Genomic DNA, 19,574 nt, shown 5'->3' with positions numbered 1-19,574 from the left:
CATTGTTCAAGTCGTTTACTGTGATAGATGCATACATAAGTTATAGAAGGTATCAAACTTTATGAAAGGACTTTGTTTGCTGCTTGCTTAGTAAGACAAGCTAGAGTTAGAGATCAAAGATAGAGAATGAACCTCGAGTAGAATATCTATTTTAAGCATTAACTCTGGTCAGGAGATGTTAGCAAGTGTCCAGACAGTGGTCCCATTATGATGTAGTCCACTAAGAGGGGAGGAGAGATCTGAGTTTCAGAAAAAAGAGAATGAGAACCTTCACATAACACTTACAGCATGAATCATACCTCAGTACTTCTGTTGTCTTTGATATCTAAAAGCTCTACGATACATCAGGATCAATTTCTCTGAGTGTTTGGTGGTCAATCAGTCAAGTTTCTCATTGATGTATTTTACAGTATTTGATTGATTATTGAAATCTTCCCCCCCCTCTCCTTGTATTACCAGCCTATTGCATTGTCCCATATAGTTCGCATTTTGAATCTTCCCGGGAAAAACTAAGAAAACGAAAGAAAAAAATACTGTCAAGGAGGTGTATAAACAAAACTCCTTTAAAATTTGGCAAGATAAGAAGTTGGGGTATGGGGGAGAGAAAATACTGATACCTACATATAAAACATTTGGGTTTACCCAAATAGGAACTGTTCACATTGGAATTTTCTTGGTCACAATCTTAAAAAGGAATATGTAAGATTTTTTCATACAACAAACAAAACTAAACTGCCACTTATTAAAAGGAATGGAATGGTTTGCCATATTTCATCTGTGTTAACTGAGGGTTAGGGCTGGCTAAGAAAAAAGTTCATCTCGGAATGTTGCTTGGGATCGTTACTAGGCAGGTTTCAGGCGGAACTCTGTCATCTAGATTGCCAGTGACTGGTCCCGCCCACCTCCCAGCCAATGGTTCGTCCTGAATTGTGGCAGGGTGGGGGGAGGATCCTTAAATGGCGATCTTGGACATCTGCTCCTCGAGTTGGATGATTCGCTTCTCCTGACTGCTGACCAAGTCCTTGAGGGATTTGATTTCTTTCAAGACCTCTTCCAGCTTGGCTTCGTTTTTCTGAGGAATACAGAGACAGGAGCAAGACATAAGATACCCTTTCTGGAGATGTTTGTGCCAGTGTCTCCCCCCCCCTCCCCGGTTAGGTTTGGTACATTGTTATCTAAAAACAAACATACTCTGTTTATATCTACTGAATTTCCCCAGATCCTTTTTAATCCTCACATCATCGAGTCTATCCCTGCTGGCTGCTCTGCAGGCAGGCTACACTGCAAGCAGGGCTCTAGTACCCTGTGGCACCCTGGGGGTTAACATGGCGCGCCTGCCCAGACTGCTATGATTACAGGCCAGAGCTGCAGATAGAAGCTGAGGCCAGGGCTGGGTCCCATGCGGGCGGCTGTGTTGTGGACGAGGTAGGGCAGGACACCCAGAGCACTCTGCCTATGGGCAGGTGGGTGGGGGGACTTCTAGTAACCACCTTCTAAAACACACCCTGCCAACATAAACTCTACGGGCTCTATTTTCGTCTGGCGTTATGGCAGCACTAGTGTCAAACGCACGTTAGTTAGCATTTCTGTCATGTAAAAACTGCCGCATTGGCATTTTCCAGCCCTAACGCCAGGTTCGGCAATTTACCTGTCTTCGATCAGCTCGCTTGCGCTCAGATGGATGGGGTGGAAATAGTTTAGGTGTCCTTAAAAACATGATCCAAAGTGCTAATTTCAGGCAGCGTTGATAGGGATATTTAAGACTAACCAAAAGCTGGTTTTAGCGGCAACGCAGTTGGTTATGGCATTAATTTCTACAGCGGAAATGCATCCTATCCAGCCATGACGCACACTGCCCATATGCGCATGGAACAAGAGTAGCCTAATGTGCTTTTGGTGCCTGTATTTTGTTTTATTTAATTATAAACCAAGCATAGCCCCACCCTCTCAATTAAGGCTTTTTTTTTGTCTGCCCAATGCAATCGCCGAAGCAGTAAAGACTGTCGATAAAGGGTTTGGCTCCTGAGACCGCTTGGAAAGAAATCTTAAATCACCAAAGCTTTTTTTTATTCTATGTATATATTTCCACATTGAAGCCACACAATTACTTAGAACAATGTGGACTACAAACAGGTTAAAGTTAAATTATTTAGCAAAGATGGGATAGATCTACATTGTTATTTTGTTTTAGTAAGCTGTTTAACAGAATATTACGGACTAACATTGTAATTGGAGTTGATTCCAATGCAATACATAAAAGACCGTAAATACACAACTTGAAGCGACCACATATTTAGCCATGGAGCATGTTCTGATTGGCCAGTGAGGTGACAAGCCTTGGCACACCCATAACTTGTTTATTCATCAAAACCCAGTCCTTTCGCGCCAACGCCAGCATCTGCGCCAATAATTGTGCTTGTGAAAATAGCAAAAAATATTTTAAACACACCCGGACCTATAGTGCTACCGCCCAGCGCTTAGATTGAGCATCGCATTAGGTTTGTTAAAATAGAGCCTTCCATGTTCCAAGGCCCTAGCTGCAATGTGCCGAGGCCAGGGCTGAACTAAAGGCCATTAAAGACTAAGTTTCAGTGGTGAAGGACGGGGTAGGTGTGGTGATCATCAGACTAGTCCTGGGAAAGCACTGTAATCATTCACATGTAGATACATACTGTAGTGTTGGTATACTGATCCAGTCTGGTGTCAACATTCCCTCAAATCACTAGTGGCACATTGTACATACAGAAGAATATCCTGGCATCTGGTAAGTAGTACTTTTGTGCATACAATTCAGTGAACAGAGAGAACGTACCAGTCTCTAGCATACAACCCAGGCAGTGTCCTCCCCAGATAGACAGAGACACAGACAGAGACAGACAGCAGTACTCACTATGGATGGAGTGGATGAGGCAGACTTGTTGGCTGGGCTTGTGTTCTCCGCATTCTTGCTCAGCTTGTTGTCCAGAATGTTCTTCTTGACCACCTTGAGGTCGCGGTTCTTGCCAGGGACGTAGCCGTTCTTCAGGGAAATGAGGATGGGCTCGCCGTTCTTCCCCTCGAACCAATCCTCCGCCTCAATGGCACAGTCTGGTCCTGCCGTGTCTGGGTACAGGTCGTCCTGGAACAGGTCAGACTGCGGGGAGAGAGAGAGAGGGGCATAGAGACAGCTGTTAGAAAACACTGGACCAAACACATTTAATAGAGCATAGCCTCAAAACAGAGTTTGAGTTAAACGTGGCATTGATTGTTGAAATCATTCATATATTGAATGTCTCTAGATCAGAATGAAGAAGCTCACCTTTCTTGGCACAGTCATGATGATAGGTTCACACTTCCTTTCGTGCAGTTTATAAAACCTGTCAACATAGAAGTACAAAGAAGCATATTACCCACAACATCACATAACAGACCTACTGTCTAATATCCTTTCACACACTGCAGCCCAACCCAATGCACTTCTACTTCCATGACACTGGCAATACTCTCAAGCAGCCTCAGTAAACATGGAGCTGTATAAAGGCATGATACATGATTCTGATTGGCAGGGCCTGAGGTAAACACAGATGAGCGAGCTCCCCTTCAACATGTGGTTCTGTGCTGCCTCCTGGTGGACATAGCTGGCCAATAGCTTCACATCACAAGTCATGTCTTCCTCATAGACGCTCATCATAGACCCAGCCAAGCACCAAAACACCTGGTTCAACTAATCAACTAGACCTCGCTGAATTGAATCAGGGGTGTGCCCATCAAAGCATAATAAATCAGATTAGCAGCCCTATTCAGATTAGTTGACCTTTAAACAGGTCAACATTCACAACGCCGCAGGACCAGATGGATTACCAGGATGTGTTCTCTGAGCATGCGCTGACCAACTGGCAAGTGTCTTCACTGACATTTTCAACCTCTCCCTGTCTGAGTCTGTAATACCAACATGTTTCAAGCAGATCACCATAGTCCCTGAGCCCAAGAACACTAAGGTAACCTGCCTAAATTACTACCGACCCCATAGCACTCACATCTGTAGCCATGAAGTGCTTTGAAAGGCTGGTCATGGCTCACATCAACACCATTATCCCAGAAACCCTAGTCCCACCTTAATTTGTATACCGCCCCAACAGATCCACAGATGTTGCATTCTCTATTGCGCTCCACACTACCCTTTCACACCTGGACAAAAGGAACACCTATGTGAGAATGCTATTCATTGACTACAGCTCAGCGTTCAACACCATAGTGCCCATCAAAGCTCATCACTAAACTAAGGACCCTGGGAAAAAACACCTCCCTCTGCAACTGGATGCTGGACTTCCTGACGGGCCGCCCCCAGGTGGTAAGGGTAGGTAACAACACATCCGCCATGCTGATCCTCAACACGGGGGCCCCTCAGGGGTGCGTGCTCAGTCCCCTCCTGTACTCCCTGTTCATCCATGACTGCATGGCCAGGCACGACTCCAAAACCATCGTTAAGTTTGCCGATGACACAACAGTGGTAGGCCTGATCACAGACAACGACGAGACAGCCTATAGGGAGGTGGTCAGAGACCTGGCCGTGTGGTGCCTCAACGTGATCAAGACAAAGGAGATGATTGTGGACTACAGGAAAAAGAAGAGGACCGAGCACGCCCCCATTCTCATCGATGGGGCTGTAGTGGAGCAGGTTGAGAGCTTCAAGTTCCTTGGTGTCCACATCACCAAACAAACTAACATGATCCAAGCACACCAAGACAGTCGTGAAGAGGGCACGACAAAACCTATTCCCCCTAAGGAGACTGAAAAGATTTGGCATGAGTCCTCAGATCCTCAAAAGGTTCTAAAGCTGAACCATCGAGAGCATCCTGACTGGTTGCATCCCTGCCTGGTATGGCAACTGCTCGGCCTCCGACCGCAAGGCACTACAGAGGGTAGTGCATACGGCCCAGTACGTCACTGGGGCCTAGCTTCCTGCCATGAAGTGTCATCAGATACAACACACTGGAGTAAAACCACAGCGCTGCTCTGACTGTGGTAAAGCATTCACCTTAAGCAGCCTAGTGCAACATTGGTGCGTGCACACTGGAGAGAAGTCCTACCACTACCTTGAATGTTGAAATAACTTTTCAGTATTAAAAGAACACCAGCTTGTTCACTCTGGAGAAAAGCTTTACCGTTGCTCGGACTGCAAGAAGGACTTTGCACAACTTTGTAACTATGGTCCCCTGTAGCGCAGTTGGTAGAGCATGGTGCTTGCAATGCCAGGGTTGTGGGTTCGTTTCCCACGGGGGGCCAGTATGAAAATGTATGCACTCACTAACTGTAAGTCACTCTGGATAAGAGCGTCTGCTAAATTACTAAATTGTAAATGTAAATGTAATCCAGGACCTCTACACCAGGCGGTGTCAGAGGAAGGCCCTAAAAATTGTCAAAGACTCCAGCCACCCTAGTCATAGACTGTTCTCTCTGCTACCTCACGGTAAGCGGTACCGGAGTGCCAAGTCTAGATCCAAAAGACTTCTCAACAGCTTCTACCCCCAAGCCATAAGACTCCTGAACAGCTAATAAATTGGCTACCCAGACTATTTGCATTGTGTGTGTCCCCCCTCGTTTATTATCTATGCATAGTCACTTTAATAACTCTACCTACATGTACATATTACCTCGACTAACCGGTGCCCCCGCACATTGACTCGGTACCCCCTTTATATAGCCTCGCTACTGTTATTTTACTGCTGCTCTTTAATTATGTTACTTTTATTTCTTATTATTTAGTTATTTAATGTATTTTTGGTATTTTCTTGGTATTCTTTCTTAAAATTGCATTGTTGGTTAAGGGCTTGTAAGTAAGCATTTCACTGTAAGGTTTCACCTGTTGTATTCAGCACATGTGACAAATAAAATTTGATTTGAAAATGGCTGATCCGTTTCCTTATCCAGCGAGTCGTACCTGGCGATCTCACACTTGTTGACATCCAGGCCTCTCTTGGGCATATATCCCATTCCCCTCTGGGGCTCCTTGGTGGTGAAGGTGTTGAGGTAGTGGACAAATGGGGCCTCGTCCGTGATCTCAAAGTAGCGGATGCTGCTGTCACCCTACATACCACAGAAACAAGATAAGCCTTTTAGTGTTTGGAACAGTACAACGTTTTAGTAATGTCTTCATGGATAACACTGTATCATGCCTAACTTAATGGATCAGAGTAAGACTTGTTGTAAGTCACATGCACAACAGATCAAATAGATGTGTGTGTAATATTTGCCAGAAAAACTCCACTCACCTTACCACACAGGTAAACCACATTGGTGTCTGGGTCATAGAAGGGCAAGAGGACTCCATTGCTGGTGTCCATTTCATGCACTGAGATTGCCTCATCCATGGCTTGCTGTAAATTAAACATTGACATAAAGTCAGTTACTGAGCAGTGCAATAACATCTTTATCAGGGCTGCGTCCCAAATGCCACCCTATTCCCTATATAGTGCACTACTTTTGACCAGAGCCCTATGGGCCCTGATCAAAAGTAGTCCACTATAAAGGGAATACGGTGTCATTTGGGACTAAGCCCAGGAGTAGTGATGGTGAGGATGGGGTGACCCACCGGATTCCATAGGGCTAGCTGTCTCTCACTCATGCGGCTGAAGCCTGTGGTGAACACATTCCCGTCCGACAGGAAGATGGCCCTCATGGGCCGTGCCCCCTCGTGTGCCTTTTCCTTCTCCTGTGACGCAGAGGGTCAACAGTCAACATACTGTGGGTACATCCTAAATCATCTCAAAGAGATCCCTTTCAAATTAGGAAAGAGTAGTCTCCCTAGGCAGATGGGTTGCCTCCCACAACGTTTCCAACGTTCCAGCATACGTCAGCACGTACTGTAATAAAACTTCAATTTGGCATAGAGGAACTACGTCACCGTACCCACATCCCGGCACAAAATAGTAGCTAGCGAGATACAGATTACGGAGGTTATTTTTAATGAGTGCATTTTGAAAGTGGCTAGTTTGCATCTACTACCTTCACTAAAACAATTGCAAAGGTTTTGCCTGCAAACGTCGAATCACGACGTTCTGGCATGACCCACCCCATATCTTTTTTTTTTTTAAGTTACCAAAAAGAGTCTGTCATATACAGTACCAGTCAAAAGTTTGGACACACCTACTCATTCAAGGGTTTTTCATTATTTTTTTTTACCATTTTCTACATTGTAGAATAATAGTGAAGACATCAAAACTATGAAATAACACATATGTAATCATGTAGTAACCAGAAAAGTGTTAAACAAATCAAAATATATTTTAGATTCTTCAAAGTAGCCACCCTTTGCATTGATGAAAGCTTTGCACACTCTTGGATTTCTCTCAACCAGCCTCACCTGGAATGCTTTTCCAACAGTCTTGAAGGAGTTCCCCCATATGCTGAGCACTTGTTGGCTGCTTTTCCTTCACGCCGCGGTCCAACTCATCCCAAACCATCTCAATTGGGTTGAGGTCGGGGGATTGTGGAGGCCAGGTCATCTGATGCAGCACTCCATCACTCTCCTTCTTGGTCAAATAGCCCTTACGTAGCCTGGAGGTGTGTTAGGTTATTGTCCTGTTGAAAAACAAATGATAGTCCCACTAAGCCCAAACCAGATGGGATGGCGTATCGCTGCAGAACGTTATGGTGGCCATGCTGGTTAAGTGTGCCTTGAATTCTAAATAAACCACAGTGTCACCAGCAAAGCAACCCCACACCATCACACCTCCTCCTCCATGCTTCACTGTGGGAACTACACATGCGGAGATCACCCATTCACCTACTCTGTGTCTCACAAAGACACGGCGGTTGGAACCAAAAATCTCAAATTAGGACTCATCAGACCAAAGGACAGATTTCTAGCGTTCTAATGTCCATTGCTCATGTTGCTTCGCCCAAGCAAGTCTCTTCTTATTATTGGTGTCCTTTAGTAGTGATTTCTTTGCAGCAATTCAACCATGAAGGCCTGATTCACGCAGTCTCCTCTGAACAGTTGATGTTGAGATGTGTCGGTTACTTGAACTCTGTGAAGCATTTATTTGGGCTGCAATTTGAGGTACAGTTAACTAATGACCTTATCCTCTGCAGCAGAGGTAACTCTGGGTCTTCCTTTCCTGTGGCAGTCCTCATGAGAGACAGTTTCATCATAGTGCTTGATGGTTTTTGCGACTGCACTTGAAGAAACTTTAAAAAAGTTGACATTTTCCGGATTGACTGACCTTCATGTCTTAAAGTAATGATGGACTGTCACCCCTACCTTGTCACAACACAACTGATTGGCTCAAACGCATTAAGAAGGAAAGATATTTCACAAATTCACTTGTAAGAAGGCACACCTGTTAATTGAAATGAAGCTGGTTGAGAGAATGCCAAGAGTGTGCAAAGCTGTCATCAAGGCAAAGGGTGGCTACTTTGAAGATTCTCAAATATAACATATATTCTGATTTGTTTAACACTTTTTTGGTTACTACATGATTCCATATGTGTTATTTCATAGTTTGGATGTCGTCACTATTATTCTACAATGTAGAAAATAGTAAAAATAAAGAAAAACCCTTGAATGAGTAGGTGTGTCCAAACTTTTGACTGGTACTGTATACCAGACCCTAGTCACTGCTGTTGCCTAGGGCCAGGTTTACGAAACTAGGAAATATACCAGACCCTAGTCACTGCTGTTGCCTAGGGCCAGGTTTACGAAACTAGGAAATATACCAGACCCTAGTCACTGCTGTTGCCTAGGGCCAGGTTTACGAAACTAGGAAATATACCAGACCCTAGTCACTGCTGTTGCCTAGGGCCAGGTTTACGAAACTAGGAAATATACCAGACCCTAGTCACTGCTGTTGCCTAGGGCCAGGTTTACGAAACTAGGAAATATACCAGACCCTAGTCACTGCTGTTGCCTAGGGCCAGGTTTACGAAACTAGGAAAATAGTAACAAATTGTTGAGATGAGTAGAAACATTAGTAAGGTTGCAAAATTCCAGTAACTTTCCCAAAATGTCCCGGTTTAATCAGAATTCCCAGTTGGAGGATTCCCGGATTTCATAGTTATTCCTTCCTGATTCCAGGAATATTCCAACTGGGATTTCTGGAAACTTTGGGAATTTGACCACCCTATAGAGCAGGTTTGTTAGTGAAAAGTCCTGTCAGTGGTAGAGTTGAATTCCGGTGACTGGTATCCCGGGACTTCCCGACCAAGCTCCTTCCAGTTTCCCAAGAAAAAGTATCGCGGTCCCGTGGGCCAATAATATTAAATGTTTATGCCGCACTAATGCAAAAACACAAAATATGCACTTGCGAATACCTGCATGAACCGGACATATCAAGTCTCTGGCTTCATACATTAAATAATTGACATTAAAAGGTAAAACAATTCTATATCATTTATTTAAAAACATTTTCCAAGAAATTATCAAATAGTTTGACAACCCTGTTTGTAAGCTTACAAAATTATATCAAACTTAACTGTTTATCTTTGCCAGCGATGAAGACATGGATGTCTCATGGTATGGTATACAAAATGGGTCAACTTTGAACACCTCTATCTCTTAAATGTTTTGGCATTCAAGTCTAAAGTCACTCTGACCACTTCTTCCATGGGCAAACATGTATGGAAAGTTTTGTTTAAATCAAAAGGGATGCTGTCAAAAAGTGATTGAATTCAAATGTATTTCCCCAATAACAAAAGCGAGTGAACAAATCTTTACTAATCAGATTCGTGGGATTTGATCAATCGTGGCGCTATCCATGGTGCTGAATCTCCACTACTAGACCTATTCGCTTGTTTGTTTAGCGGAGAATCGGATATGTTCCCTGTGACAAAGTCACCACAATAAGCTGGTTATCATAAAGTAAAAACAGCCACAATCTTCTGAAATTCCCCTGATAGCCAAGTGCAAGGGGAGTCTACATTTTTTGTTTTGTTGTACCTTCGACTGAAAGATGTCAGCCAGGTCAGTCAAAGGTACACTAAAACAAAAATTTTAGTTTTCACTAGGCTGTAGGGTAATAACCTCATAATATTTTAGGTCTACATTTAAACTAGGCTACAACAACGAAATAGTATGGTGACTGACAGAACTTTGAGTTGATTAAATTGTGACAAATATACCTACCACAAGAAACCATTAAGATTCCAGTCCATATGTCTCCATTTACAGCGGTATAATCATTTTCGCTGGTATTATATGCTTTTAAATAGTATTTCCTTTTTGTACGGGAATACCGGGATTGTACCAGGACGGTTCCAATTTTCTCGGGAAGGATTTTTTTTTGGGGGAAAATATTAAATCCTAGTCAGTGGTGCTCACCCCTACAATCTCTTCCTTGCGGGGGTCGATGACGCGGATGGTCTTGTCCTTGCAGGCGGTGCAGATGAGGCTGCCGTTGCGGTTCCAGCAAGCGCTGAAGATGACGTCAGGGTGCATATCCTCCAGCTGGATCATGGCCTCGCCCGTCCCCACGTTCCAGATGATGATCAGGTTGTCACAGCCTGAGGAGAGAGGAACACACATTTTATATAATATACATACATAAAACAGCCTGAAGAGAGATTAATACACATTAATATACACATACTACACAAAAGGAAAAAGGACAATGCCAAATAGCACTGATATGGCAAGATAATACCATCTACAACTCATAGCTCATTCTGGTTTGGTTTTGACATGGAGGGTAAAAACTGAGTAAAGCGGTATTTTTAAAGTCAATGAGGACAGATGTGCGGTGATCAGGAATCTCAGTGTTTAGGGGAAATGAAGCCTTGGGGAGTGATGCAAACTCACAGCAGGTTGCCACTTCTCTCAGCGCGAGGAGAAGATTAGAGAGGGGGGGTGGCAGAGAGAGTGAGAGGGCTGATGATGACACAGATTACAACCACAAAAGCAGAGGCACAGAGGCTGAACCAGAACTATAATGATAACATTTAAAATGTCCACCTCACACAGGCCATCCAGTCACGACATGTTATGAGAAGGGTTTTAAATGGACAGGAGGACGCCACTCACCAGCACTGAGCAAGACGTTGCGTGCCGTGGGGTGCCATGTGATGATGCCAACCCTTTTGGAGTGTCCCTCCAGGACCACCACGGGCTCAGACATGCCGGTAACCAGCCCGTTCTCAGGGATCTGCCACACCTGCAGACAGACACGGGTCAAAGGTCAGGACCAGGACATAGCTAGGGTCACTATAGGATCATATACTGAGGTCAGACATACAGCTGCAGTTTCCCTGCTGTTAGCCGGTGTAATAAAGCTGTAAACTGCTGGACCACAGAAAGCAGTACATTCACATGAACTAACTTGTCAAAAACCCTTTTAGATTGACATCACTGTGACAGGAAGTCAGTAGATCACACTTACAACCAAGAGACTGAAGGGGGCAACAGAGACTCAAGGTTACTCATTATACTGATGTTTTCAAATCAGAGTGTATTGGTCATGTACACAGATTTGCAGATGATGTTGCTGGTGCAGTGAAATGCTTGTGTTTCTAGCTCCAACAATGCAGTAATAATACCTAGCAAAACAAAACAATAAGCAAATATAATGGTGTGTGTTGATAGTATATTAATAGAAAAGGTGTGTATAGCAGTAGTTATATAGGATGAGCTATGACTACAACACAGTATATACATATAAAGTGGGTAAAACATTACTAAATGTGACCAGTGTTCAATGACTCGATGAACATAGGGCAGCAGTCTCTAAGGTGCAGGGTAGAGTACCAGGTGGTAGCCGGCTAGAACAGTGATTAAGGTTCAGGGCAGGGTACTGGGAGGAGGCCGGCTAGTGGTGACTGTTTAACAGTCTGATGGCCTGGAGATAGAAGCTGTTTCTCAGTCTCTTGGTCTTGGTCCCGGTCCCAGTTTTGATGTACATGTACCGTCTCCTCCTTCTAGATGGTAGTGGGGTGAACAGGCCGTGGCTTGGGTGGCAGAGGTCCTTGATCTTCTTGGCCTTCCCGTGACACTTGTGCTGTAGATGTCCTGGAGGGCAGGCAGTGTGCCCCCGATGATGTATTGGGCTGACTGCACCATCTTCTGGAGAGCCCTGCGGTTGCGGACGATGAAATTGCCGTACCAGGTGCTGATACAGCCTGATAGGATGTTCTCAGTTGTGCATCTGTAGAAGTTTGTGAGGGTCTTAGGGGCCAAGCCGAATTTCTTCGGCCTTCTGAGGTTGAAGAGGCGCTGTTGCACTTTCTTCACCACACTGTCTGTGTGAAGGGACCATTTCAGGTCTGGTGATGTACACGGCGAGGAATATGAGGCTTTTGACCCGCTCCACTGCAGCCTCGTCGATGTGGATGGGGGTGTGCTCTCTGTAGTCCACAATCAACTCCTTCGTTTTGTTGACGTTGAGGGAGATGGATAAGGTGGAGATGATATGGTCCTTAACTAGCCTCTCAAAGCACTTCATGATGACAAGAGTGAGTGATACGGGGCTACAGTCATTTAGTTTAGTTACCTTTCATGTACATAATGAGTAGCTTACTTCCTCGTGAGAATACAGCCAGTAGAGACTATTCAAATATGGTACACATTGCAGAATCAGAAAATGTATCTACGGAAATGAAGACTGAAGTTTAAAGTCATTATCTCTAGGAACTCTGACAGCAGTAGACTGTGTGACAGTATGTAGTCTCACCGCTGCACTATCACACTATCAGAGCTCCTACTCTAGCTGCAACAGGTAACTATGGATACAGCAGTCTCAACAGAAATAACACGGTTCATCACGACACTTAATCTAAAGTCAACATTACTTTTAGAGAACCTTTTCAGAGTGTATTTCTAGCAGCAATCTCAAATGTTCTGAAGAGAGAGGAACCTTTGACGGTTCAACTTCTGTAAATATACTTGGAACACTGCATCGATTCACAGATAGAGGACTTTTTCTGCCGTTCATAGAGTTGCATGGGGAAGCCAATGCCGACAGGTTGGGAAGTGATAGAAGCATACTTAAGAACATAGCACACACTCTGATCAATGCTATTCACAGCCCAAATAAGGACATAGAGTATAGCACCAGCCTCAAACAAGTTAGTGACCTCATCCCTATAAAAAGGCTAAATCATTCCCCACGTCTCTCTCTGGGTCTAATCTAATCCAGACTAGAGTGCAAGCCCTGCCTGCACGTATCCTTAGCTACCCTATCACCATCTGATTCTGCACCCATCCCTACGCTATTAGTGTCTGGCCTTTCACAATCAAAACCGGTCATCTGTCAGTTGGCATCGGGGAGAGGGTGTGTGTATACTGTACATATGCAGGTAAAGTGTAAACATACATTATTGTACTACTCCACTGAGAGGGACAGTCTCTGCTGAGGCGTGAGGAAAGGGGTGACTGTAAATCTTACCATGACCGTGCAATCCTCCGAGCCGCTGGCGATGACCTGGTCATTGTGGGGGCACCAGTCGATGTCCAGCACAGGGCCCGTGTGACCACACACTGTGGGGTAGGCCTTGTCAATGCGGCCCGACTGTGGAGAAACAGAGGCATGAGATTTAACACCAGAGACACTGAGGTGTATGACCTTAGGTGATCTGAGGAAACACACACAAACACACAGAGAGAAAAATAACATTCACACTCTCTCTTAGAAAATGAGTTTCCAGTCATTCAATCCTTGGGTAGAATCATTGTTAGACAAATACTGTGGCGTAGCCTGAGAAGAAGGGGGGCAAGGGAGACTGAATTCTCAACCTCCACAAAAGAGCGAGGGAGAATGAGAGATGGCGCAGATGTGAAGAAACCATGCATAGCCCTGTGACTGTTAATGTGTTGCTGTGTGAAGGAGGCCAGTGACTGAGGCGAGGGCAACAGGAAGACCCCTCCAACCAAAGAGGAGGAGCTCTATCAGGTAAAAACCACACATTTTGGCTAGGGCTGGGCATTACTAGGGACCTCACAATACGATCACGGTACTTAGGTGCCGATACGATATGTATTGTGATTCTCACGGTTGCTGTCCGCGGTTCTGAAACAATCTTCAGTGAGCCGTAGAATTGGCGCCTTTCCCTATGTTGCTATGTGCATAATAGCAAAGTTAACCAGCATATTGGGATTGAGAACAATGCGGCGGAGGCAGCGACAAGGAAACAGCCCTTACCTTAGCCTAATTGTATTCGAAAATTGAGGAGCGAGGAAACCCCAATTTAATTAGGTCTAGAATCAATAGCTTAACTGTTAAATGTACCTGGCTTTAGAAATCACCATATCTACAGAAATAAGACCGATCATTGTTCTGTTGCCTGTTTGAGTGTTTGTTTAATAGCCTACTGATTCCGTGAGCACCAAGCCTCATGCAAACGGCCAAATGTCGGATAAAGCAATTTCGGCTGTTTTTAATCTTTGCTATGCAGTAATAAAGGCTTTTTATTTATTTATTTTTTAGAACAGACAGGTATTACTTATACATTTATTTAGTGTTGTTTACACAGTTCCAAACAGGCAGAACAATTATATTGTAATCTAACAGCACCTGTTTGTCACATAATATGCACGCAGCTCTCGCTCCTATACCCTCCTTTTTCTTGATGTTCTTATTGTTATTATTACAATTACTTATTATTATAATGATGATCGTAATAATAATGTCGTTATCATTAGTAGGCTTTCTATAGTAGCCTTGTATAACCACCATCAAGCTGTAGGCCTAAGAGCGCATCCTGTTTAGTCTTAATACCGTAACTTAATTAGGCCTATACTTCAATATATAGGCTACTGTATCAAATCAAACATTAATTCATTCATGCCATCACACAGCATACGAGACATTCATGCTTTGAAATGCAAATCAAGCATTTTATTTTTAAAATTAACAAAGGGAGCTTTGAATAATTAGCCTAAACAATAAATAAACCGCAATTCACGAATGCATGCAACTGTTTTTAGTCAGCTGTAATAAATACTTTTTAGATATTTTTTTCCCGTTAGAACAGATTGGTGCATTTATTTATTTAGTGTTGTTTACATTGTTCCAAATGGTCAGAAAAAAGTAAAATATTGTAATCGAACAGCAACTGTTTGGCAGACATAACACTCACGCAACGCTTGCTCATATACACTCCTTTTTCTTGATCTCCAGTAGTTTCCACAATTAAATCAAAATGTCTTCCACAGATCTGACTTCCCCTTTCCCTCCTGAGAAACCAGTAAACATTCGCCCGTTATAGTTTATTTTTCATGTCCTCTGTATCCATTTTGCTGTCGCCATTACTGTGTTCAGCGTTTGTTATAACCAATTTATTGAAGTGATTATGATAGGCTATAGGTCCGGCCCTATTGTTCACATGCATGCGATGCTTACATGTTTCACGTAAAGAGAGCAAGGGTTGAGGGAATAGGGAATGTTTTTCGTAAACAAATTAAGGATTTCCGTAACAGAACTTTTCAGTCAGAAACAAGTAAGAAACTAAATGGCTGAAATGATGTTGCCGCTTCAGCACGGACAGTGCAATAAACACTTGCTTTGCTGTGGTGCCTTTTGGCTGCAGTAGGGAGGAGCGAGACAATGTGCGCCAGTCACACAGGCACTCGCTGTCTTTTTTTTTTTTTTTACACAGTGTGGCCATCGGGCTCGTTCTTGATTCATTTGTGTGTCTTAATTATTTAATTAAACAGTGTGCTTAAAGCATCAGACAAGCTCAGTGCATATGTAGTTGAGTTTATTCAAACACATAGGGTGTGTAGTCTATATCACATTTACATTATTATTCAGACCCTTTACTCAGTACTTTGTTGAAACACCTTTGGCAGCGATTATTGCCTCAAGTCTTCTTGGGTATGACGCTACAAGCTTTGCACACCTACATTTGGGGAGTTTCTCCCATTCTTCTCTGCAGATCCTCAAGCTCTGTCAGGTTGGATGGGGAGCGTCGCTGCACAGCTATTTTCAGGTCTCTCCAGAGATGCTCGATCGGGTTCAAGTCCGGGCTCTGGCCGGGCCATTCAGAGACTTGTCCCGAAGCCACTCCTGCATTGTCTTGGCTGTGTTCTTAGGGTCATTATCCTGTTGGAAGGTGAACCTTCGCCCCAGTCGGAGATCCTGAGCGCTCTGGAGCAGGTTTTCGTCAAGGATCTCTGTACTTTGCTCCGTTCAGCTTTCCCTCGATCCTGACTAGTCTTCCAGTCCCTGCCACTGAAAAACATCCCCACAGCATGACGTTGCCACCACCATGCTTCACAGTAGGGATGGTGCCAGGTTTCCTCCAGACGTGACACTTGGCATTCAGGCCAAAGAGTTCAATCTTGGTTTCATCAGACCACAGAATCTTTTTTTTTTTTTTTTTTTTGTCATTTAGCAGACGCTCTTATCCAGAGCGACTTACAGTGGGAATCGAACCCACAACCCTGGCGTTGCAAACGCCATGCTCTACCAACTGAGCTACATCCCTGCCGGCCATTCCCTCCCCTACCCTGGACGACGCTGGGCCAATTGTGCGCCGTCGCATGGGTCTCCCGGTCGCGGCCGGCTACGACAGAGCCTGGATCTTGTTTCTCATGGTCTGAGAGTCTTTAGGTGCCTTTTGGCAAACTCCAAGCGGGCTGTCGTGCCTTTTACTGAGGAGTGGCTTCTGTCTGGCCACTCAACCATAAAGGCCTGATTGGTGGAGTGCTACAGAGATTGTTGTCCTTCTGGAAGGTTCTCCCATCTCCACAGAGGAACTCCGGAGCTCTATCAGAGTGACCATCGGGTTCTTGGACCAAGGCCCTTCTCCCCAGATTGCCCAGTTTGGCCGGGCGGCCAGCTCTAGGAAGAGTCTTGGTGATTCCATACTTCTATTTAAGAATGATTGAGGCCACTGTGTTCTTGGGGACCTTCAATGCTGCAGACATTTTTTAGCACCCTTCCCCAGATCTGTGCCTCGACACAATCCTGTCTCGGAGCTCTACAGACAATTCCTGCACTGTCAACTGTGGGACCTTATATAGACAGGTGTGTGCCTTTACAAATCATGTCCAATCAATTGAATTTACCACAGGTGGACTCCAATCAAGTTGTAGAAAGTTCAAGGACATTTTCAAGTCTCATAGCAAAGGGTCTGAATACTTATGCAAGTAAGGTATCTGTTCTTTTATTTTAAACACATTTGCTAAAATGTCTAAAAACCTGTTTTCACCTTGTCATTACGGGGTATTGCGTGTAGATTGATGAGGACATTTTATTTAATCCATTTTAGAATAAGGCTGTAACGTAACAAAATGTGGAAAAAGTCAAGGGGTCTGAATACTTTCCGAAGGCACTGTATATGGAAAAATTAGTTTAAACATTTCAACCAATCGATTGGTCGAAAGAACAGGACGACTCTTGGTCGACCAATATTTTTTTGAGTTGGGGACAGCCCTAAAATGAAGGCATGTTGTTGGTAATAACGTCCTCATAGACATGCCAGCAGATGCTTAGTTTTTGCTCTTTAAAATGAAACCCTGAGAATCTGAGCCCCTTATATAACACCCTTATACAACAGGCCAGATTACCAGAAATAACTTTCCCAGCCGTCATACAACACACACACAAATGTAACACACGCACACAACAAAAGGAGCCAGACAAACAGAAGGCTTTCCCGGCCACCCAGCTGACTAAATTCAGTCTAGCCTGGGAGGGCGGGTTCTATCTTGAACTCTGACCCCAAGTGATTTGAGGATCAGGTGCTCTCCACAGTGTGAAGTCTGGGTAACGTGAGCTCTGAAAATGCTGTGGAGGTTAGGGTTGGATTTGGGAGACTGACACGCCCTTTTCCTTGCTTCCGTTTGTTGAATCCCCAGCTGGACCACCGCAGGGCCTGACAGAGATGATGTCACTGAGGCAGAGAGAGCCCTGCTGTAATGGCTGCAGCCCTATTTAAAGCATAATGGATTGCTTCATGAATATCACGCACTGCCCACAGCCATTCTAGCATTAGACTGGGCACCATGACAACAATGGTTTCAGAGGAGCTAAATATAAGTGCTACATATTCAGTCACGGGTAGAGAAGCGCTTTCCAGGTCTCTGTAGACATTAGAAAACAACAAACAGGGAATGTAAGAATTACATACTACAGCCTTTAGTTTTACGTCAAAACTCAAGACGAATGCTTAGAATGACCATTCAGATAATAACCTAAGAGTGTGAAGTCAGAGAACACAACCAGATTCAAGTATGCAGCTGCTCTGTCCTCATGGAGATGTACTAGAAGCGTACGTGGACAGAGAGAGGTTACAAATAATGAACCTGAGTGGGCGGTCTAGGCCCTATGTCTAAATGCTTGTGTAATAGCAGGCAGTGGACTGGCCACTAGGATCCAGACCAGGATATGAGTCAGTATGCTGTCTGAGGTCTCCACCATCTTTCTCCATCACTTCCCTACTGTGCCACTGAGGAAAACAAAGACTGTCCAGTTCGACTCTGTTGCCCACATGTCACAATACACCACACACAGTCCTGTTGTTGATATTACTAAGCAACATGACTGACTCACTGTTCGATTTGGCAAGGACTAGATTATATGACACTGGGTAGTTGTTTTGTTAAACTGGCCTATATGTATTTACTCCGTTAAACACAGGCATCATTAAGGTTTCTCAATCATAAAGGAACCATATGAGCCTATTAGGTTAAAACCTGATTACAAGTGGTCAGTGAGTCACAGTTCAACAAAAACTAATTTGGAAAAAGGTGTTTCATTTTGGGAGCGCCAGAGATCGAGGACACATTCACAGCCCTCACAACCTCACCTGACTGACAGAGTTGGGCCATGACACATACTCAAACTCCAAGCTCAGTGATCAAAGTCCAGTCTATGTGAGTGTGCTATTCGTGCGTAGGTGTGTGAATCTAAAATCACAAGACCTAGTTCATGGCTCCATGCCTCGCCTTGTCCAGAGAACACTCCCGGCAATCCAACATCAGAATACTAAGCACCTGTTCTGGGCCTGTGAGTAACATGCTGACTAGCCCGGGAACACGCGTGCGTCCGCATGTTGATTTCGTCCATCCACACCAGACTCAAAATCAGGACACGCAGGTTGAAATATCAAAACGAACTCTGAACCAACTATATTAATTTGGGGACAGGTCAAAACACATGAAACCTGCTGTTGCTAGCTAATTAGTCCTGGAATGTAAACATTGGGTTGTTATTATATCTGAAATGCACAAGGTCATTTCTTTCTGGATCTTTGTAGAATTTTGACCCATTTTGAGTCACACAAAATCATGTGTTCTCTACTCTACTTTATCCACAGATAAAAGGGGAAACCTAGTCAGTTTCTAGTAATCTCTCCTCCTTCAGTCTTCTTCCTTCTTCTTCTGTGGGCTTTACATGGCTATTGGCAACCAACTTTAAGGTTCATTACCACCACCAACTGGACTGGAGTGTGGACTTCAGTTCATCTTTCAATCACCCACGTGGGTATATGCTCCTAAAAACCAACGAGGAGATGAGAGGCATGACTTACAGCGCGTCAAGCGTCACAAATATAACCAAGTTCTATTTTAGCGCCTGGCTACGCAGACTCACGTTGACACGCGTGGGCAGTTTGGATTAAATGATTGAATAACGTGTACATTTATTTTGCAATACTCACGCACG

At 44.2% G+C, this 19,574-nt stretch overlaps 1 protein-coding gene across 3 annotated transcripts in view; it reads right to left on the bottom strand.

Annotated features, from left to right (window-relative positions):
• Positions 1-19,574, bottom strand: part of LOC121584908 (coronin-1C-A) — a 60,444-nt gene continuing 40,870 nt past the window's right edge. For all 3 annotated transcript variants that reach the window (XM_041901151.2, XM_041901153.2, XM_041901152.1), the window contains exons 3-11: positions 13,353-13,475; positions 10,997-11,126; positions 10,298-10,479; positions 6,572-6,691; positions 6,252-6,356; positions 5,921-6,066; positions 3,299-3,356; positions 2,891-3,133; positions 1-1,072 (exon numbers count right to left, since the gene is read on the bottom strand). In XM_041901151.2, coding sequence (XP_041757085.1) covers positions 953-1,072; positions 2,891-3,133; positions 3,299-3,356; positions 5,921-6,066; positions 6,252-6,356; positions 6,572-6,691; positions 10,298-10,479; positions 10,997-11,126; positions 13,353-13,475 — 1,227 coding nt within the window. In that variant the 3' untranslated portion in view covers positions 1-952. The remainder of the gene's footprint in view (positions 1,073-2,890; positions 3,134-3,298; positions 3,357-5,920; positions 6,067-6,251; positions 6,357-6,571; positions 6,692-10,297; positions 10,480-10,996; positions 11,127-13,352; positions 13,476-19,574) is intronic.

This window comes from Coregonus clupeaformis, chromosome 16 (genome assembly GCF_020615455.1).
Source record: "Coregonus clupeaformis isolate EN_2021a chromosome 16, ASM2061545v1, whole genome shotgun sequence".
Classification (NCBI taxonomy): Eukaryota; Metazoa; Chordata; class Actinopteri; order Salmoniformes; family Salmonidae; genus Coregonus; species Coregonus clupeaformis.
Note: the sequence above shows the minus strand (reverse complement) of the source record. Positions and strands in the feature narration are given on the sequence as shown.